The sequence below is a fragment of the Temnothorax longispinosus genome, chromosome 6 (genome assembly GCF_030848805.1).
Source record: "Temnothorax longispinosus isolate EJ_2023e chromosome 6, Tlon_JGU_v1, whole genome shotgun sequence".
Classification (NCBI taxonomy): domain Eukaryota; kingdom Metazoa; phylum Arthropoda; class Insecta; order Hymenoptera; family Formicidae; genus Temnothorax; species Temnothorax longispinosus.
The window spans coordinates 17,856,580-17,877,063 of record NC_092363.1 but is presented as its reverse complement, the minus strand read 5'-3'; the positions used below and the strand labels follow the sequence as shown (position 1 = coordinate 17,877,063).

The following is a 20,484-nucleotide window of genomic DNA, read 5'->3' as shown; positions in this document are numbered from 1 at the left end:
TTTGGAATTTTAGAAAGCGCAATCTCTTTGTCGATTTTCTCTTGATTTTGCATAAAAAATTGCAAAAAATTATTTCAACTAGATTCTCGATACGTATTGCGAGAATATTTGGCGCGAAAATTGACGCATGCGCGCGATCGTCATGCGCGACAACGCACAGCGCAGCCGTTATGACAAAACATTAATTGCATTTAATTCTCCGGGGCTGTTTCCCGCGCTGTTTCTCTTGACGCAATTCCGAATGTAAACCTGTGTGAAAGGTACGCTGATTTCGCATATTCTTGGCGAATATTGGTACGCAACGTTCGCACGTCGAACGTCGCTTCATCGGTCGCCGACGATCTTCGACGCGTTCGGCGGAATCGCTTCGTCAAATTCGCCGGTCCGTTCAGGTTAGCTTTTGCGTCACGAATACCCTTTTTGATGTACAATTTACGCGTTTCAAGTTTCTCTCATACATTTGTACGACTGGCTGCGTTAATCTCGTGAACAAAAGATTGACGAGTGTATGTCGCAGGATTTTAACGTAATTCTCGTTAATATTTCCATCATCTACGTTCCTAGATTGTTAACTGATTGTAATTGTCAATCTTCTCTCATCAGATTCCTGTCATCAGTCCAATCTAGGCTTACTTTTGAAATCTCGACGTTGTGCTTACTTGGATATATTTTTTTCCCAGATTTGTAACTTCAAAGAGTCACTCGACAATGGACAGCAGCCAAGGAAAATTGCTTTGCACTCCGCGACGGGCACAGAAGTGTCTGTTCGCGCCGTCCACAGATAAGTCTGACAAAAGAAGCAGCTGTCAGAGTTCAGAGCGCATCAGAGATGACAAATCCTCGGGAGAAGAGTCGGATTTGGGACCCATGTCACCTCTGGCTCTCACCGATCAGAGTCCGAGTAGCAGCAATTTCAGTTCGCCAGGCAGAGAATTCATATCTCCATTCGCGACGCCGGAAAAGTCGGCCCACAATACGTCTTGGGATCGTTTAAGGTTCACCAAGGAGGACCACTCCATGTCGCCCTTTACGTCCCTCAAGAAGGTCACCAGAGCCGCCAGATACTCGCCGAAGTGTCAATTGCTCGGTGGCGGTCGCTCCCCAAAATCGCTGCCGTCCACGCCGAACAAACTGATCGATCCGTCGACGCCGCAACGCTTGAAGACGATGGGAGCGGAGCAGAACAACGAGATAGTACCGGAGACACCTCAGCGGAGCTTCGCCACGGAGCTGCAGAACCAAAGTATCACGGAAACACCCCGAAAGAGCAGGACGCCCGAAATCAGACAGATCACGCCGTTGAGCTCCATAAGCAAGACGGTTCCGTTGCCGAAGCTGCACAGGCGGAAGTCTTTCAGCGCGATCGAAACGGGCGAGGGTCTCTCGCCGGAGCAGAAGGAGAACACGTTGAAAAGGCATGCGCGCGATCAGCCGGTGGCGAAACCGGTGAAATTGTTCAAGGCGGACGAGGGCTTCGTGCCGCGTGCGAGAGCGTCGCTATTTCAGGAGAAGAGGGACGAGCATAGTCCCCCGAATTGTTTCTCGTTAAGCACGAAAACGTTCTACAGCGGCAGCGCCAAGTCCGAGCGGCCTTTCGTCAATTTCAGAAGCAGCGACGTCAAGAGGATACGAAGCTTATCCTCGCATGGCAACGGTAGACGTTCGTTGACGGCGAAGAAGCGGAAATTCGGTAAGATAAACGCTGGCGTGTGCCACGGTATCAAGAAGCCGAAGCCCAAGGCGAGCACGGAGGCATCGAAGAAGGAGGAACAGCACGTTAGTCCCACGGCTTCGAGCAAGAGTCCTCCCGTGGAGGAAGCTCAGCCGATGGAGGCGAACGCGGTTGCGGAGAGAGCCCCCTCGCCAGCGGTCGACGAGAATAAGCGATTTTTCAAAACCAACAAAACGATCAGATTAAATCAAGCCGCTACGGTGACGGTAAATGATAAGATTAAATTGAAGGTAGCGGACGGTAAAATTGCGTTGAAGGAGAATCAGAAGCGCATCCCGTCTACAAATACACAAAAGCAGAAGCCGAAGGCCCCGGACGTCTCTTTAGACGCCACCGATCTGACCGTCGACGAGCCGGAGGTTGAAGGTACGTTGCAGCAGGACAAAGTCGAGGACATCCTGAAAATTCTCGAGGACGACTGGGCGAACGACGACTACGACACGCTGGCACCACTGACTCATATAGCGAACGCGTTTTCCCCGTTAAACTCGGCGACAACGTTGCCGAAGGACGCGATCATGTCTCCGGCTACCCAGCTTAGCAACATGACCTCGACGATGAACATCAAAGACGTTGCTGCTCCCTTGACGAACTTCGGGAATCTTTCGCTCGACAGCACGAACAACAATAACGATAGCGAAAAGAAAACTGGCGAGGAAGATGCCGAGAAGAGATATTTTCCGTTGTTTAAAAAAGGATATTCTGTACCTGAAAATATTTTCGAGTACGTTCCTGAGTTTTAAATCTCGAATCTCTTATGTCTATCTATAAAATTTTAACTTATATAAAATCATGTTTGTTTGCTCTTGTTAATTTTATTATTCTGTATTATAAAAATATTAATTTTGTACTAATTTCTTATTAATATTCCGAACTCGTTTATATTAATTCATATTTTTCAATGTACAACTGTCTTTTGAAAAATTATTTCAAGTGCAAAGATACTGTCGAAAATTCTAAATCTATTTTAATGAAATACATGCTTTGACTTCTGTTTTAGGGAGACAAATAACGGCAATACCAGAAAAGCAGCAAAAAGAAATATGCAGTGGCAGCTATCGGCGAAAGGTGGTGGTGCGGATGATCAATATCAGCTGGATGCTGGTCAGAAGCGTTTCGGCGCCACTCAGTGTTCGGAATGTAACATTGTGTACCAACTGGGCGATCCCGAGGATGAGAATGCTCACTTGAATTATCACAACAGCATACGGACTCTAAAATTTCAGGTACGCCTTGGTTGTATCTGCGAAATTAATATCGCGTCACTGTAGATACGATATTTAAAGACTTCTGTCACACACGTTGATTTCAGGGATGGAAGAACGAGCGTGTCATATCGGAGGACCCTTTCACTAATAGCAGAATAATCTTGGTCGAGCCACATGACCCCAAGCAACATTGGAAGAAAGTGTTGGAGATTCTGACAGTTGTAGATAGAGATTTGGGACTGGCGGACATGAATATCTCGGATTATCAGAGCAAAAAGGTGAATATACGTTATTTTACACATCGCATTTAATTTTAAAAACAGTTTGATGAAGGAAAGATACATCTCGCAGATCTTCTTGTATGTACGCGAGAAAAACGTTCTCGGAGTACTGGTGGCGGAACATATTGAAACGGCGTTTCGTATGATTCCCGAGCTGATGGACCTCAACTGTTGCACCGCCGAGAGTACACCTACGAAATGCGGCGTAAACGTCGTTTGGACCGCGATGAGTCATCGCAAACAGGGTATAGCCACTAAACTCGTTGATACTTTGAGGTAAACGTTATATTAACATATATATAGGTCGACTGTTTTCAAAGAAGTGCGTTATCCAGACTATTCCCATTCGTGTTTCAGAGCCAAATTCTTTTATGGTTACGTAATGTCGTTGGATGACATAGCGTTCTCAATACCGACTCCAGGTGGTAAGATCTTTGCCGAGAAATACACAAAAACGAGAACCTTCAAGGTTTACAATTAAATCCATTATATTTCTGCTCAAATATTCGTTTTTTAAAATAGTTGCGTTATTTAAATTGTTAACTAGCAAAACATCCACTTATTATAACATCTTATTTTATCGTATTTTACCTTTATAGTTATTATACATTTTTGTAACACTTTTACTATATATGTTGATACGAATGAAATAGAAATTAATAATTTCTTTTAATTTTATAAATAATTTTAAACATTAATTTTACTTTTTTTTTGTTTAAATTGTTATTATGTGTTTTACTGTATAGTTTTAAACCTAATGAGATACTTTCTTTTGTAATAAATTTTAATATAACAGAAGGTATAAATTTAAGATATATAATATAAAGTCTATAGATTTAGATGCTAATATATCGAATTACTTTGGGAAATTTAAATTATAAGTTATTAACACACTGTTCTTGAAATGAATACATTTAGTGATCCCATCTCTAATTAATTACATATAGATTCTTGTCACTCATTTTCATAGTTCTTACGTAACTTGCTATGAATAATATATTTAACAGCGAGTTATTGTAATACGAGAAATGTGTTATATATTTAAAATAATCTGTGTTAGAAAAATAAATAAATATGAACTACACTGATTCAATAAAAAAAAATATATTTTATCAATCAAACTCTAATATTATATTTTGAACAAATAAAATATGTAGTGTAGAATTTAATTGAAAACAAAATTAAATATGCTAATGAGTGCATATTTAGTAAACTTTGTGGTACAAAATTATATTTCGATGTTTGGTAGCTAAGACAATATAAAGTGTTACTAATTACAATGTATCATTATTCTGACTGTATCGCATGCAAGCGCATTTTAATCATTTTATATCTGAATAAGATACTTAAACTACAAAGTAGATCTTAAATCGTATAATTAACTTTGATAAGTAACAAAAAAAAAACAAAGAAAAGGAACATTGAGTTGTTCTACGAAATTAATCTCATCGAAATTGTACGAACTAAAAATAGTATCACAATGTGTTGAACCTGATATTGATTATACTGAACACAATGTAATCTATATTCCTAGCGTCATTAATTGGCCGTTTTAAGTGCGATAGCGGCTTCTACCGCTATTTCTGTTGAATCCTCTGACACTTGATTGCTCCGCATCTTTCTTCTTCTTCCATGCGTCATATCTTTCAGCCATTTTATACACTTCCTCAGGTACTTCCTGAAGTAAAAAGCATGAGTTAGTTGAATCCACTCATAGAAAGTTTGAAAGAATTAAAGTGCTGTATATATCTATTAACCTGATTAGCCTCTTCGAGAATTTCAATGAGTCCCTTGGCATGATGCCAGTCCTGCCTTGTCATAAAAGTGATACTCTCGCCCGTTCGACCTGCGCGTCCAGTACGGCCGACTCTGTGAACGTATTCCTCTATATCCCTCGGGAAGTCGTAATTCAGTACGTGCCTAAAATGAGGGCAAAAATGCATCGATGTTGTATTTCAAATAATGTAATACGTTTCGTACGTTAGACTCACGTAATATCTTCAATGTCGATTCCTCGACTAGCCACATCGGTCGCGAGAAGAATCTGAACGGCTCCAGTCTTCAGATCTTCCAAGGCTTGTTCCCTATCTGTTTGATCTCTGTCGCCGTGAATGCTCTGACAATCGATGTTCGATAAGGCCAGATCGCTAGAGATATCGTCCACCTTTGCCTTCTTACCGAAAAATACCATCACTTTATCGTTAGAGCCCATTTCCCGGAAGAACTGGTGCATCTACAATATATTATAATAAATTAATAATAATAATACAATTAATGACATCTCTAAGATAACGTATAGTCAATTCTGTATTTATATACATTTAGAATTAGATTTAGAAAAGATATTGTCTCAAAATTCTCATTTTCCAGGAATGTAAGAAAGCATTTATGCTTTCAAGATGCTACTAACCATATCTGATTTCTCGTCTTCGTTGATCATATAAATCCTCTGTGTTACAGAGTGGACAGCCGCTAAATCAAGTGATCCGACAAATACTTGAATCGGATTTTTCATGTACGATTGAGCTAAGCGTCTTACACCTTGAGGCCACGTAGCGCTGAATAAAAAAACGATAATATTATATTAATATCTATTGCATTAATTATATATAATACTTATGCTCCATATGAATTCTTAGACAGCACTACATTTTAGAAAGTCAATATAGAAACAAATTATCTATTAAAAATTAAAAAAAATCAAGATTCTGACGAGATAAAAAAATATGAGTGCAATTCTTTTTCTTAAAAAAATCCCATTTTAATGATAAAAATTTTTAAAAAGTGATTTATACCTCGTCATAACAGTTTGTCTATCTGGTCGCACACCCAGAAGAGTCTTACGAATTTGCGGTTCGAAACCCATGTCCAGCATACGATCTGCTTCGTCAAGTATAAGATACGTCACAGCCGACACATCCAATATCTCTGATTGAACCAGGTCGTTTAATCTTCCGGGAGTCGCAATTACTATCTGCACACCCTTCGACACAGTATCTATTTGTGCTTTGCGACTTCCGCCACCGTACACGCACACCCTTAAATAAATAATTTTCAATCAAGCTATACATTATAAAGCAAACAATTTATAACTATATTGATATTATAATTTCAATATAAAAACATGAATGCAAGACGTATTATTCGAAACAAACTTACGCTCTAATGCCGTGGTAGGAGTACTTCGCTACCTCCTTCTCAATTTGCAGCGCCAGTTCTCTCGTCGGTGCCATAACGAGAACATTCGGTCCAGGACGCTCATCGCGTGGAGTTGGTTGCCCATCGATATGGATCAAAGCGGGCAGTAAGAAGGCAAGAGTTTTTCCTAAAATCATAATTATACTCTTTTACAAACAGATGTATATGTATAATAAATTGTAAAATAAAAATAATCGAAACCTGTTCCAGTCTGCGCTATCCCAATGAGATCCCGACCGCTCAGCAGAATAGGCCATGCCTGACATTGTATAGGGCTTGGTTTTTCAAATTTTTGTTTTCGTATTTCTCTAAGAATGTCTGGATACGCCTGCAATATGAATAGAGTAATATATATATCAGTATCTGTGTTAAAGTAATAAAGAACCTCATAAGCTTAATTACCTGGAAGGCTTGTTCGAAAGTTTCGACGGGATTTGGTATTTTCATATCCTCGTCGGAGGCCCCTTCGTTCTCGAAAACATGTCGGACTTCTATGTTATTGTTGGTCTTCCTGAAATGAGCGACCTCCGACTGCGGCATATTAGCAACGTCCGGATCCTCCTTGTAAAAATCCTTTATAATAGGAGGCAAAGCCGCCCACCTCTTCTTCTGGCGTTCCTCCTGTGCCGAGAAAATTGTCGTTATACTTGGTCTAGTCATAAAATAGTTCATCTTTTATTATTACGCGCAAAACATACATATTCTTCATTAGCCTTGGTCCAATCAAAATTAGCCCAATCAACCTCTTGGTTTTGCTCGGGCATAGCCGACATAGGTGCCGGTCTTCGCGTAGATTCTACCCTTTCCTGCATGTTACTTCTCTCGGTTAATAACTCCTCTATCAAGCTCTTAGCTCGTTGTTGGGCGTCATCGGAACCGGTTAGCGTCACAGCAGTCTGTCCATTTCCATCATTTTGTCTATCGATCTAGATAAAGGTAAAAGAAGTCAATTATTAAATATAGGATTGCCGGATTACGTCTTGCAGCAACATACTTCATTATATTGAGTACGTTTAGGATAATATTTTATTTACACTGATCTTGGCTTGGCTCTCATCTTGTAGAGCCTTAATCTTGGTGCCACCCCTTCCAATAACTCTTCCAATGTTGTTGGTGTCAATGTACATAACAAGTCCATTTGTAGCACCTTCTGAAGCACTATTACCATCATTACTCCTCCTATACGAATCATTACTATAATTCTGTGTCGAGTCATCTCTCCAGTTATCTCCAGAAGATCTGTTAGAACGTCTATAAAACTGATTATCTCTTTCCCTTCTAACTTCCCTTCTCTGATCGTAACCTCGTTCGTACCTCCTCGATGGCGTTCTATTACTATCCCACCTGTCACTCATTGTCGTAAGTAACACAGATCCTTGTGTTCAAAACTCAGCGCACTCTGAAATTATGTATATTGCAGTTTTAACATACAACAATTAAAATAAGAGATTTTATACGGATAGATATAATAATTTTATATTTTATCTAATTTGGAATTGAACTTTTTCTTCATGTATGCACGATAGATATTTCAAGAAATAGTAAGAACACAAATAACCATTCTAATATAAGTTATAACTTATAATAATAATACGAACAAATTGTTTCAAAATATTATTAAAATTCTTCTACTGCTATCATATTGAAATGCAATATTGTCCGGTATACATCTAAATAAAAATTAAACTTTTCTATATATCGTCGATATTTATCAATTTACAAATTAAAACGAGTTCGCCTTTGATATATCTGTCCAATCAATTTATAATCAAACGCACGACGATAGAAATTAATTTATTTCGACGTATACCGCTTAACAATACCAGGAAGGAAAAATCTACAATCCTCGCTATCGCCGTGGTGAGAGAACGCGAGAGCCTCGATAAGCTTCAGAAGCTGTACACGGGGCCTTAAATTATATCATAAAAATAAGTATACGTTCCAGTGTTCCATAAAACTCACCGATGCTTTGCGGTTAGATTCCTGATACTTGATGCCACACTCGTATTACACTGAGACAGCGGGATACGCACGCTTGTCGCTTACCCGGCTTATCCGGCGTCCTGCGAGAACGAACATAAAAAAAAAGGAATGATTCATAGACAAGACTCGGAGATAAACAAACATAGGACAGTAGGACGCACTTTCCGCGACGTTTTCTGACACTCACTCGGCTTATCCTATTGGTGTGTAAAATATGCGAGGAGAATCGAGTCGTTTGTCGCAGTACTTGCAGCGTCCGATGTCCCTTTCAACGAACGGTTTACGATCTCGAATGAGTTCGGCGTTTATCCACTTCGTTCACTGTTCTGCAAATGACAACAAGCCCACGTGATCGGCTCTCGCAACTTGCAAGTCCTGCAACATCGGGGATGACCCAACGATAACCTCCACGAGGATCACGGATGGACACTATGGAACAGAGAAAAAGTGGCTATCGTTTGTTTCTTCTAGTTGCCTGCAACGTGTCGGTTTCCGTATATGGGGGTCGTGTTTTCGGGTGTGTGTTTGTGTATGTATACATACATATGTATGGCGTGAGGAAAGCGTTTCAAAAATTTAATACATTTAAGAGATAAATAAAACAGAGTATAAAATATCAAATTTAAACCTTTAGATTCTTCAGAAACTGTGTCGTCCGTTGTTGATTGTTGATTGATCGCTCAATCTGAAGTGATCTGAAGCGTCGAGTGTGTCCCATTTGAAGTAAAATCGCAGTCGACTTCTCTCTTGTTCTTACTTTCAAATTTCGAGCCTTTCCGGAATTTCCGGAGATTTTCTCTCGCCGCATGCGCGAAACAAAAATAAAGGGAGCGTCCCGACTGATCACAGCCACTCACAACCCCCGATGCCTGGAGTTTTTCCCCTGAACCAATCAATTCTGATAAAACAAAACGGGTCGCCTCCTGATTGGTTCAACCGCCAAACCTGCCGCCATTATGCGCAATGGCTGCGTTCCGATATTCACTGTCAGTACTGAAAATCTATAGTGTACGTTACGTAAACTATAGATTTTCAGTACTTGCAGTGAATATCGGAACGCAGCCAATGCTTCACCTGTCTATTTATAGATGTATTTTTGACGATCGATTTTTGAAAATTCAGGTTAGGTTAGGTTTCGTGTTGTATAATGAAAATTTGAATTTTCTTCAAGCTCGCGTGATTCAGCCAATTTTTCAAAACTCTTCAAATAATTTTCCGAAATATTTCTTAATTTAATTAAACAATAGTGTAACATCAAAACTAATATACATGTTGTATTGTATAATTAATATATATTAGGTTGGCCAATATAATTAAGTCCGTGCGGTTATTTATAAGTAACATTTATAAGTAAAAAACCGCACGGACTTATTGGCCAACCTACTATATAGTATAATTAATTAGGAAATTTTATATATATAATAAAAAATCAAATGACGTGTCATGTGAATAATTTATATTTCAAAGTAATTTACAAAAATTTATGAGGTATACCTAAAACTTTCCCATGTGCCACTTTCAAAATTAACAGCTCACAGGTATTTTTACTTCCTACTCTCGACTTGTACTATATAATCGCAGCTTACGATATAATTCCATGTTGCAATCGGAAACCAAATTATCGTGTAATTACAAAATAAAATTATAATCGTCGACAGCGATTCATACACCGCTTAATCTTGTTTTCATAACGCGTTAATTAACACCTCAATTAATGCTGTCCGTAATGTTTAAATTCTTCGATTCTACGCTTTTAGATGACCGAAATTCTTTACTTTTATTTTTCTTTTCGAGTGTTGTTCGCATCTACACAATACATTATATAAACATGAAATTATGAACAATATTGTATTCTACATTTTAATACACATTTATCGTCTAAAGCGAACTTTACCTAAAATGTTTAAGCATTGTATGATAATCAACAATGATAATATTCATAATTTCTTGATGAGTTTCTTATTTATACACTTATATTATAAATATATTTTTTATTTATATATATGAATAAGAAATTAATATTTAAACCAAAGAGCGATTTTAAATTCTTTTAATGTTCACCAAAGAGCAACTTTAAATTTTAGACGTTTCTCTGAAGAGAAATTCTATCCATCTCTTTTGTCTTTCAGACTTAACAGAATAAGGTGTTCACCGAGGTAGTTCACGGAGATTATATACTCATACGAATCCCGTGGAAACCGGACCGACCACTTGTTGTAACTTCGTCGCAGCACACTGACTATACTTTGTAATTTCATTAATTTTACTGTATTTTAATTAGGTTAATTTAAGATTCCAATGTATTTGCTTCGTTAGGCTCCGCTTTTTGGCCCCGTTAACTATATTTAATTTATGAGTTCGATTTTTTTATGAGTCTATTTGACTTCAGTTTAATTCAGTTCATTAATTTTCTCCGTTTTTCATTTTAGAGAGTCGATCAGTGTGGACTTTTAAGAAGCTTTTCGAATTGTATACAACGTGTTTTCGCAGGAAAGGTCAAAATCTCTTCTTGATTTAAGTATCTTCCATCCAAATCCGGATTTCATCGCTCATCTCCACGCAACGACCGAGATGCTAGACGTCGGTCAGGTGTGGCGGAACGTACGTGTATTAGAGCACGAGGGAGGCGATACATGACGCTGCGCAGAATCCTATCGGCTATGGTGTAACATGAGTTAGCCGAGCCGTATTTAATTGTGCACCAGTGTGAAAAGGGACCTTGGAAAGAATGCCGTCGTTAGCACGCACGATCTCGCCCTCGATAATCGTTCTCCTAATATTCGAATGTTACTTGGGTGAGTGATTCGAGAAACGTGTGTAAGTCACATCCGCGGACGATTCACCGCGGGATTCACGCTCCCGTTCGAACGGCAAGTGCTGCGTAAACTCCGTCCGGATTCGCAAGTGTTCCTCGATCCTCGGGGGATGAATACGGCGGAGCAATATTCTCCTGGATGATGCGCGACGTAAAATTCTCGCCACCTGAAATAATTTCCATTAGCTTTTATCCGACGCTTGTTAACTTCCATCCGTGAAAGTCTCATTACTTATTTCCTTCTAATTTTTGGCACTGATAAAAATTTCAAGCACTGATTATCCCGCGTCAAACCATGTCGCGGTGTACGAGCCAAGAAATTGTAATTCTAAAAATAAACGCGGGATGAAAATTGTGCGACGAGCTGAAAAAGATGTTAGAACTTGGGCGAACGACGGTTGAACGAACGATCGTTTTTTAATCGGTTTTACTCATCGACGATTATTGATTCGTCGTTAACGAACGATATCGCGACTCGAAATCATGTCCGTTTAACTGTATATTGCCGAAAAAAATGTTTTACAGGGGCCCGCGGTACCTCGATAAAATCCTTGGACGTGCCGCTCGCCGTGCGCAACGGCACCGGACCGATGGACCTGATCTGCGCCTACGAGGTTGACGAAGACGAGAACGGACTCGTAATCAAATGGTTTCACGAAGCGTATCAGATCTATCAGTGGATTCCACCGAGTAATTTACACTTTCGCCTCCTACGCGATCTTATTATAACTTACAACGTTGGCTTTGCGTATTTCTGCGCGTCATTAAATTTATCTGAGCATCGGCAACTGCGTTACATCGGAACTGTCGCGAGGGACGTCGCGAAACGACATTTGGATGTTTCGAAACGACATGCGGGTCGACTCGTGAGAAGGGAAAATGTCGCAGCTCGAAGTTATACAGCGCGAGACTGTAATAAGCAAGAAAATTAAAACACAAGTCTTGAAATACCGTACGCTTTGCCTCGTCAGAAGGCGCGTGAAAAAATACTTTGATGTTTAACGAGGTATTTAAGTTTGTAGAGCCTATATTAACTTTTCGCGATTGCGGTTTTTTTAAAGAGACGACTCAATTCTTTCGAGTTGCGTGAGATACTCAAGGCCGAATTATTAATATACTTTAATGTAGATAATTTAAGTGATATCATTAAAATTTTTAAAATACTTTAATAAGTATTTTATATTAATTAAGTTATTTAATTACTTAATTTATAGTTATATGTTTAATAATATTACAAAAATTTTACTAATAATTTTTATAAGAAATTTAATAATGATATTACGTGATAAGAAGAGTTGCAAAATAATTAAATGATAACTTTTAACATTTTCTAAATATAATGAGACGGAGATTTATCTTGATTAATCTTTTATTTAAAAAAATTGTGAATTTTCTATTCCAAAAAAATTTCGCTTATAAATCCTGCTTGATGAAATTCTTCTTCCTAAAAGTATAATCCTATATTTCTTCAATCTAAATTCGACATGTCGTAATAAATGCATTTATGTCACCAGTGCCGCCACAAGATATCGGAATCATCGAGGGACTCGCGGAATATCCAGCTGAAAATCTGCAGGATCCGTATTCGCGTTCGGTGATACGATTGACGACCGTTACGATAGACATGACGGGAGAATACATGTGCGCAATCAGCACGTTCCAGGACGAAGCGAGCAACTCGACGAGGATGATCGTTTACGGCAAGTTTACGAAGGGATTTTAGCAATGAAATTTATCCGGAACGTCAGCCTGCCGTCACAATCGATCGTTCACACTGATTGCCTTTTCTCTTTATAGTACCGGAAAGCGATATGACGGTGCGCACTTACCCCTACAACAAGACTCACGTGAACTTGACGTGCGTGGTAACGGGCGCGCGACCACGGCCGTCCTTGAAGCTCTACGTCGAGGGAATCGAGAGCAACGATCGCGGGGGCGATTGGGGATCCTCGACGGACTGGCACAACGGTGATCCACGAACGTCGCTGGCCGTCGTCGTCGAGGACACGCTTGACCCCGCCGTTGTCGAATGCGAGATGTCGATCCCGGAAACGGAGTACAAGCGCCGGGAACGGATCGTCTACTACCCCAGTTCGAATCGTTCCAATGCGACAGACACTGCACTTTAACCACGAGCGTCCCTTTGCCGTTAACTTAACTCTGCGTTGTGTCGGGTGTTATACTTCCAAACTGAAGAACGAGGAGAAATAAAATAGGAATCTGCTTTGTTATCAAGATCGTGGCGGCAAAGTATATTTTTCTAACAACATCGATAAATTATAAATATTAATGTAGGCTCGACAAAATTTATTTTTTGGCAATTTTGTTGAGAGTCAGGCGTGATAAGATTTGAACACGTCTAAACTTTTATTTTTAATTCGTCGAGTAAACGAAACGTTTATTAAATGTACATTCCTTCCGTATGTTTCAGCGCAATTACTACCCTATCGCACAAATGTTTCGCAAGGGAGGCACTACGCGATGTTGCTTGTCGATATCCTTTATATTACCGTTCTTAGATTAATATTCACATAGAATTAAAGTAAACTGGTTTAACCGCAAATTGTGCTCCGGGGAAATAAACAGGTATATTTAATGTACTTGAATTTTCGAAGCTCGAGCATCGACTCTTCTAGTTCTAAAAAAATAATAATATAATAAAACAAATAAAAGCACTTTATCTTAAATTGATCGTCTATTTAGCCCGCTTTTTTATTTTCCCAAAAGTACAATGTAGGATATACGTCGCTCGAATTTGATGGACTTGATTGTCCGATTAACTTTAATGATTAAACATTCGCGATTTAATGTTCTGCGTACAACGGACATTGCTATATCGAAACGACGAAGCGTTTGCGTGCGTTGGGGGTGGGAGAGATAATCTTGGAAAGTGGGGATGATACCTAGAAAAAAGTAGCGGTACCCCTCAAGATTATCATTCGCTTCCCGGCACTCACCTGTGAAGGGTAAGTAACCACCCGCAGCGAACTCTCTCTCTCTGAATAATTCATACCGGTTTGTGACAGTATCTTTCTTAATCATCGTTAAATTCGAATATAATTTTATTATATGTATAATTATCAAAATTATTTTCGATTTTCTCATTTGTAACGCTACTTCTAATCTGATAATGTGTTATACGTTCGTATACGTTGATAAAAAATTTGTTAACAATTTTTATGATTCCTAAGACTATGTAGCAATTGAATCTATTTTTTGTTTTTATACGTATAAACTTATCTTTGTCATATGGAGTTGAAATAATCGCGTTAATAGTATCATCAATAAATATGCATTTATTGAAGGTGCTAATGTTCTAATTAAAGTTAAAAATACGATTGCGACTCAGTAAAATATAATTTGGGAAATACTCATACACTCGTGTATTAAAGTGACATTATTCAAGACTTGTGTTACATTTTACTGAAATTTTACTAACAAATAATAGCGTCGTTTTCAAAAATCTTTGCTTGTCAAGTTGTCACTAACATAATATTTTCATTGTTTAAAACACAGCGTTCACATCCTCAACTGAAGTCATCAGGCTTATCGTCGTGCCGAGTTTGTCGTCGCTCCTAATCGCGAATACTTCATAAAAATGAATCACTCTTGGATGCTACTTTTTTTCGCAGGTAATGGAATCTTTCTTTATTACGTATAACTTATTACGTGTATTCTAAATTATCTAATATGCCTTTTTATTTTCTCTTTCCACGTTAGTTACCCATTATTATGTCAACGAATATTTTTATTCATTCTATTTGAATATTTGAAAGGTTTAAAATACTCTTTACAGAAATTCTATCTGTTTTACGTTGGTTTTGTTTGTAGGAAATTCTAATTTTTATTTGAATAACTGCAATGTATTTATATGACACATCTCTCTTGTTTTTGATACTGAAGATGCGCTAAACAGGATTAATATTTTTTATAAATATTATTTAAAATTTTAGAAAAATTGCATATCAGAGAAATCTATTTTTCTTTGTGTGATTTTTCATTTTACAAAAGATTTTGAGAGAGGAGATAGAGAGAGAGAAAGAGAGAAAGATTCTTGCAGTAATATACACGAATTTGTGCCGTTTTTAATATATGATTACATAATATCGCGCACAATACTTAATTGTTGCAATAAAGTGCGCTAATAGCTGACATTTCCAAGGGAAGCTAAGTGAAGTTAATAATTGCGGTATCTATAGCTTTCTTTTGTGTTTACGGGATAATCGGATCAACCGTCTTAGCACGAAGTGGTATCGCTGGATTTCACGTTTGATCTCTCAGAAACAGTGAGCTATTGCAGTGCAATTTATGCTAAAAATAATTTTCTAATCGTTCAATGCCTTCGTATAATTCACGATATTTTGGACACGATGGAGTTAAGCGATTTTGTAAAACTGACCTGACGGCGAACGAACGAGACGAGAATTGTGTCTTACCGATTGACTTGAAAACACATTAGAATAAGATGTCACAAGTAGAGATATACAAAGTAATATTAAAATAAAAGTACGATATATATTACTTTATACATCTTCAGAGAAACAAATTGACAAACGTTAAAAAAGTGAAACGTAATATGCTCTTATTAATATTTCAGTATTATGTTAGAAAGCAATAATTCTCTGAACAGTTAAATTTAAATTAAACTATGTGTCGCGTGTTGAAGTAAATTAAAAATTAAGTAAGTTACAATTTTGAAGCTTCCCAGTGAAAAATGACCCGTCGAATCGACGTCTACCGACGTCTATAGACGTCTAATTAGACGTCTATAGACATCGATTTGACGGGTCATTTCTCACTGGGTTATCCTCGGCATATTTTGTTTCTGCGCCTCATAATTAAATAATATTCATAAAAATACTTAATTTTATTTAGTTATTTTAAGTTTTTCATTGTGCAAAAGTACTGATATATGACTCTTATACTTTTCTAAATATACTTAAGTTTTCTAGAAAGATAATAAAAAAAAGATAATAAAATTCTTTTTATATTATAAATTTTTAACGCGTCAATATATCAATGTATTTTTATGATACGGAGTTATTAAATTAAGAAATTGTTCGCTAAAATGATCAGCTGATATTGACAGTCCAGAATAAAAATTCCGAAAGTTAAGGAAGTTCCGTAAAGATATGCATTGGCCTGCATAATACGATAAGTTGTAATTACTTGATTGACATTCATTACCGGATATCGACGGCCTCCTCGTCACATCCATAAATGCATCGCGTTGTAGCATACTTGCATTTATATTAAACTTCTTTTCGCGCTTTACAACTTTCTCCATCCGACGTGCGATAAAAATTGTGTTTCTAATTATTGATCGTCTACATTATAGCGTTTGGCTTTTTTATATTGGAAAAATTCAGAAATATCTGCAATATATGATTGTTTTTAGAAGCATGTCAGTTTATAAAACATATAAAATAATAAAAGAATAATAATAAAAAAAAGAACATGTAAAATCATTATACTTAATAATGCATTGACGATATGTGCGTGCTACATCATATAAGATTTAGAGAATCATATAAGATTTAAATATAGAAAAAGCAATGGCGTCTAACTGTTAATTTATGACGATTTTCATCTTTCAATAATTTTACTTGTTTTATCGCAGTGTGCGCACTATGGAGTATCGGTGAGACCGTTCCCTGCGACCAGTGCGGACGAGAATGCGCCGACATATGCGGTACCCGGCAGTTCCGCGCCTGCTGCTTCAACAACATGCGGAAGAGACATTCCGACTTCTTCGGCCTGAAATTCTGGATGAGACCGCGGAGATACGCGGTTCACCTTTACCCGGCCTACGACGCTTAATCATCGCACCGTTTACACAATTATGGAAAATCCCACGATATAAGCCAGTTACTGCTCAATGTTATTTAATCCACGCACACCGTTCGACTAAAGTTACATGTCGCCTTTAATTTCACCTGCTATCTCTCCCCTTCGATAACACGCTTGTCGACTTGTCGATGCTCGTAACTAAAATTAAAGCTATTACCCAGCAGCAGACACTCGGATATTATTCTTTATGCAGTACAAAAGTCTCTTTCATCCGATTTTATACCCAAGAGTGCATTCTCGATTAGTTAGCGTCAATTAAGAAATTAAGTGATATGTACCCACGATACGCACGTATAAAATGAAAAATATCTTCATTGAAAAATTATATAAATTATAGTCCTTTGGATTTTTACATTTTCTTTTTGTCAAGCTGTATATCATATTGTTTAAACATATACAACTTATTAACAGTTTAAATATACATATACAATTATATTATAATCTGATATACACATCATGCACAGTAGGATGGCCTCACGTTATGAAAATTATGTTAAAACTGAATACTATTGCACAAATTTCTTTGGATTTGCACATAATTAAATTACTTTATTTACAATTATGTACAGCTTGGCAGTTTTATATCATACAAGTATTATACAAGTATACAAGTGTACTGAATCTATTGCTTTGACTTGCACATTACTAAATTAATATTGTTTAATTAATATTGCTACTGTGTAATCACATGATTATATTTACCTTCTTGGTATATTATTTTCTATTCTTTTTCTTTCTTTTCCTTTTTGGTTCCTTTAGGCTTCCCCTCTCGTTAGTATCTGTGTGTTTACGTTTTGTCGTTATGGACCTATCATTTGATGGAAGGCTTCTCTCAAAAGCCTCTCGATCTATCACTTCTACAAGATAGAAATTAAATGGTATATATTAATTCATAGGAAAAAATTTATTTCTGCCTATTCGTCCGTATGTTAGCTATAGTATACTGCTTTTAATTTTTATCAAGTTTAGATTTAAATATTTAATTATTTATGTAATAACAGAAAAAAATAAAGACTTGAGATATCAAATTAAATTGCTTTAACATAGCCATGCTTTGGTACAATAACGCTACGGAATGAAATAAAAGAACTTGTCAAAAAACTTCAGCTCTAGAAAAATTAAAAAAAATTACAAATTATGATACTTTATAACAAGTATTAGTTCATTACTATTTACATGTAAAATTGCAGCAGTATATGTATTTTATATGTAAACAAAATGGTTTCTCCGTTGCTATCTGTTATTCTATGTGTACTTTTATAAGCGATTATAATAATAGCAATTATTTTTATCAGGTATATTTGATCCGTGTGCTGTAAATAAAATATTTCTTTCTCGCCGAAAGACGTAACGTTTTTCTTTTGTTAAAAATGGTGAGATAATTAAATCTAAACTTGATAAAAATTCATTTACTTCCTCAAATCTTGTTTAGTTTTTACGTTGTATCTATGTATATACAATAAGGATACTTATAACAACCGCTCTAATCGGTACATACCTCCAACATCATTATTCGATACCGGTTTGTCTTCTAATTCATTACTTGTCGAAGCAACGCCGACTTCTGTCAGTCTTGAGCCACCAGTTTCTTCATCAGGTATGACAAAAGTTGTTTCAGTATCGTTACATTCGATCGCAGGTTCTCCAAATATCCTCTGCCAGGTTTGTGACTTACGTTTGCTAAAGTATCACAAAACCCTCAACAATTTCTTCTATATTGCGAATCAAAGTATTAAGCAATTATAAACGTACCTCGTCGTATCTGTATCTAGCCAGTCCAAACAGAGCCACGATTTTAAGTTGCGCGGTAAGCTCTGATCTGTCGGAAGCCAGGATTTTGCACCGACATACTGAAACTGTTCCGCACACCGATACAGCTCGTCGTACCATTTGCAACATTTCTTGATCACACTCCTCACGTGGAACCTGCAAAGAAATGTATTATTACTGTCCGAATGAAAAAGAGAATGAGATTATGAACTTACAAACGAAATCATTTGTAAAGACAGTACCAAATTCTGCTCGTGGTAGCATAAGCGACCAGGGCAACGCTCCACGCGTGGCCCAATTTGATTCTGGCCCTCAGGAAGTGCGAGGCGTGCCTCGAGATCTCTTCCATTCTGGCCATGAGCTTACCGAAGCCCTGCGTTCTCACGAGCACGTACTCCAGAATTTGTCGGCTCGGCAAAACGTACCGGCCGTCGTCCGTTTGGAGGTCGGATCGCAGAGTCGCGTACTCCTTCATCAGAGACATGTTGTAATAGTTGAGCAACGCCTTGTTCAGCTTGATCATGTACTTCAAGCCCTTGTCGTTTCGAAATTTACTCTTCATCCGATAGATCAAGCGGCTCAGGACCGCGGCGTTCACGTGCAGATCGCTCATCGATTCCAGATCGTGGGTAGCCGTGGTCAGTGCGGCCTCGAATCGAGTTACGTCCACGCCTAAAAGCGAAAATTAACCAGTTACCCACAAATGTACTTTAACGTAATTATATCGTTAGCTTTCGCAAGCCGCGTTAGAGAGCACAGTCCCGAGCGACAAATATATTGATTCGCGAATATATACTCCTTGCATTTTTCTGTCTCTTGTTCCTATCGTGCTCTTTAATTTTCTATCTTGTTTTTTACGAAAAGGTGATAACAAAATGGATTTTTATTTATTGCATCACAATTAATTGAACAATGAAAATTTGTATATCATTGTCCTTATTGCAAAATAATCTTAGTACCAGGCGGAAAAATGAAGCTAAAACACGCCTGGCGGGGAACGCGCGAGGACCACGTGCCGCGCCACGTGCACGCAAAAATAAATAAAGACAATTGTACCCTTCTTCTTGGCGTCTAGCGGCCCGATCTGCCACGTTGCGTATGGCGGCCGCTCCAAAACAGACCGATTCCAAATTGCGTTCATTTTCACGAGATTTTGCGGTACAATTGTGTTTCATACATGCAGAATCACGTGGTGCAAAACGACGCCGCGACACTGTCGTGCACCGTCGCGGGTCGCGGGGGGAATGAGGGCGACGAAAGTGATGGACGCTCTCTCTCCCTCGTTTGCGCATGTGCGACGTTCTCGAATAATTAGAAGGTTCTCGAAGATGAACGAGAGCGGGGAAAGAGAGAGGGCGAAGAAAGGGGTAGTAAGGGTAGTAATATTCTCTGGGGAATTACGAGGGAGGGGGAGAAAAAGAGAACATCGTACAATTGCAAAATTTTGCAATATTGATGCTACATCTTCGCGGTTTAAAAAAAAAGAAATATTTGTAACAAGCATATATAAGAAAAAACAATCAGAAATTAACAAGACCACGTTTTGTTGTAATTGATCCTACGTAAACGGGACAAATATAATCCATAACATATTTAAAATGTATATTTAAAAAAGGTATTTTATTCTACATAGATTCTTCATATATA

General features: G+C 37.8%; 4 protein-coding genes and 1 long non-coding RNA gene across 11 annotated transcripts; 3 read left to right on the top strand and 2 right to left on the bottom strand.

Annotated features, from left to right (window-relative positions):
• The first annotated feature begins 150 nt into the window (after window positions 1–150).
• Eco (Establishment of cohesion) lies at window positions 151–4,298 on the top strand. Of its 2 annotated transcripts, none has more exons than XM_071780522.1 (6): window positions 151–260; window positions 681–2,456; window positions 2,733–2,958; window positions 3,045–3,218; window positions 3,292–3,497; window positions 3,579–4,298. In XM_071780522.1, the coding sequence occupies exons 2-6, from the start codon at window positions 709–711 to the stop codon at window positions 3,700–3,702; spliced, it is 2,478 nt and encodes an 825-aa protein (XP_071636623.1). In that variant the 5' UTR covers window positions 151–260; window positions 681–708; the 3' UTR covers window positions 3,703–4,298. The 2 variants fall into 2 exon arrangements, with proteins under 2 accessions (XP_071636623.1, XP_071636622.1); XM_071780521.1 differs by having other exon boundaries at window positions 189–392.
• A 30-nt stretch (window positions 4,299–4,328) lies between these two features.
• Window positions 4,329–8,777, bottom strand: LOC139814332 (probable ATP-dependent RNA helicase DDX43). 3 transcript variants are annotated; one of them, XM_071780534.1, is made up of 13 exons: window positions 8,590–8,730; window positions 8,382–8,482; window positions 7,734–7,818; window positions 7,454–7,670; window positions 7,118–7,345; window positions 6,822–7,040; window positions 6,621–6,747; window positions 6,381–6,546; window positions 6,017–6,259; window positions 5,632–5,779; window positions 5,213–5,454; window positions 4,979–5,141; window positions 4,329–4,899 (listed from the first exon to the last, which is right to left on the bottom strand). In XM_071780534.1, exons 3-13 carry the CDS (start codon window positions 7,772–7,774, stop codon window positions 4,774–4,776), a joined length of 1,920 nt encoding a protein of 639 aa, XP_071636635.1. In that variant the 5' UTR covers window positions 7,775–7,818; window positions 8,382–8,482; window positions 8,590–8,730; the 3' UTR covers window positions 4,329–4,773. The 3 variants fall into 3 exon arrangements, with proteins under 3 accessions (XP_071636635.1, XP_071636633.1, XP_071636634.1); XM_071780532.1 differs by having other exon boundaries at window positions 7,454–7,818; window positions 8,590–8,777; XM_071780533.1 differs by having other exon boundaries at window positions 7,454–7,818; window positions 8,564–8,703.
• An 8-nt stretch (window positions 8,778–8,785) lies between these two features.
• LOC139814358 (uncharacterized) lies at window positions 8,786–10,941 on the top strand. Of its 2 annotated transcripts, none has more exons than XR_011732432.1 (3): window positions 8,786–8,919; window positions 10,532–10,650; window positions 10,832–10,941. It is a non-coding gene; the product is annotated as an uncharacterized lncRNA (long non-coding RNA). The 2 variants fall into 2 exon arrangements; XR_011732433.1 differs by having other exon boundaries at window positions 8,801–8,931.
• Window positions 10,942–11,064: 123 nt separating this feature from the next.
• LOC139814347 (uncharacterized) lies at window positions 11,065–14,183 on the top strand. 2 transcript variants are annotated; one of them, XM_071780559.1, is made up of 5 exons: window positions 11,065–11,197; window positions 11,743–11,907; window positions 12,732–12,917; window positions 13,015–13,308; window positions 13,649–14,183. In XM_071780559.1, the coding sequence occupies exons 1-5, from the start codon at window positions 11,131–11,133 to the stop codon at window positions 13,750–13,752; spliced, it is 816 nt and encodes a 271-aa protein (XP_071636660.1). In that variant the 5' UTR covers window positions 11,065–11,130; the 3' UTR covers window positions 13,753–14,183. The 2 variants fall into 2 exon arrangements, with proteins under 2 accessions (XP_071636660.1, XP_071636661.1); XM_071780560.1 differs by having other exon boundaries at window positions 11,133–11,272.
• On the bottom strand, window positions 13,273–20,301 carry LOC139814342 (uncharacterized). 2 transcript variants are annotated; one of them, XM_071780549.1, is made up of 6 exons: window positions 19,894–20,301; window positions 19,080–19,509; window positions 18,820–18,993; window positions 18,566–18,747; window positions 17,770–17,924; window positions 13,273–13,407 (listed from the first exon to the last, which is right to left on the bottom strand). In XM_071780549.1, the coding sequence occupies exons 1-5, from the start codon at window positions 19,976–19,978 to the stop codon at window positions 17,782–17,784; spliced, it is 1,014 nt and encodes a 337-aa protein (XP_071636650.1). In that variant the 5' UTR covers window positions 19,979–20,301; the 3' UTR covers window positions 13,273–13,407; window positions 17,770–17,781. The 2 variants fall into 2 exon arrangements, with proteins under 2 accessions (XP_071636650.1, XP_071636651.1); XM_071780550.1 differs by lacking the exon at window positions 13,273–13,407 and having other exon boundaries at window positions 17,587–17,924.
• Window positions 20,302–20,484: the final 183 nt, after the last annotated feature.

What these genes read in the sequence shown, in the direction of transcription:
- LOC139814347 (XM_071780559.1), top strand. Translation starts at nt 11,131, where the DNA reads ATGCCGTCGTTAGCACGCACGATCTCGCCCTCGATAATCGTTCTCCTA. An exon ending in CTATCAGTGGATTCCACCGA is followed by an intron (nt 11,908 to 12,731) that starts GTAATTTACACT and finishes TTATGTCACCAG; the next exon opens with TGCCGCCACAAGATATCGGA. An exon ending in GACGAGGATGATCGTTTACG is followed by an intron (nt 12,918 to 13,014) that starts GCAAGTTTACGA and finishes TTCTCTTTATAG; the next exon opens with TACCGGAAAGCGATATGACG.
- LOC139814342 (XM_071780549.1), bottom strand. Translation starts at nt 19,978, where the DNA reads ATGAACGCAATTTGGAATCGGTCTGTTTTGGAGCGGCCGCCATACGCA. An exon ending in GCTAGACGCCAAGAAGAAGG is followed by an intron (nt 19,510 to 19,893) that starts GTACAATTGTCT and finishes TTTCGCTTTTAG; the next exon opens with GCGTGGACGTAACTCGATTC. An exon ending in CTAGATACAGATACGACGAG is followed by an intron (nt 18,748 to 18,819) that starts GTACGTTTATAA and finishes GTGATACTTTAG; the next exon opens with CAAACGTAAGTCACAAACCT.
- LOC139814332 (XM_071780532.1), bottom strand. Translation starts at nt 7,774, where the DNA reads ATGAGTGACAGGTGGGATAGTAATAGAACGCCATCGAGGAGGTACGAA. An exon ending in CCAAGGCTAATGAAGAATAT is followed by an intron (nt 7,041 to 7,117) that starts GTATGTTTTGCG and finishes TTCTCGGCACAG; the next exon opens with GAGGAACGCCAGAAGAAGAG. An exon ending in ATCGACATTGAAGATATTAC is followed by an intron (nt 5,142 to 5,212) that starts GTGAGTCTAACG and finishes CCCTCATTTTAG; the next exon opens with GCACGTACTGAATTACGACT.
- Eco (XM_071780522.1), top strand. Translation starts at nt 709, where the DNA reads ATGGACAGCAGCCAAGGAAAATTGCTTTGCACTCCGCGACGGGCACAG. An exon ending in GTACCTGAAAATATTTTCGA is followed by an intron (nt 2,457 to 2,732) that starts GTACGTTCCTGA and finishes CTTCTGTTTTAG; the next exon opens with GGAGACAAATAACGGCAATA. An exon ending in CGGATTATCAGAGCAAAAAG is followed by an intron (nt 3,219 to 3,291) that starts GTGAATATACGT and finishes TACATCTCGCAG; the next exon opens with ATCTTCTTGTATGTACGCGA.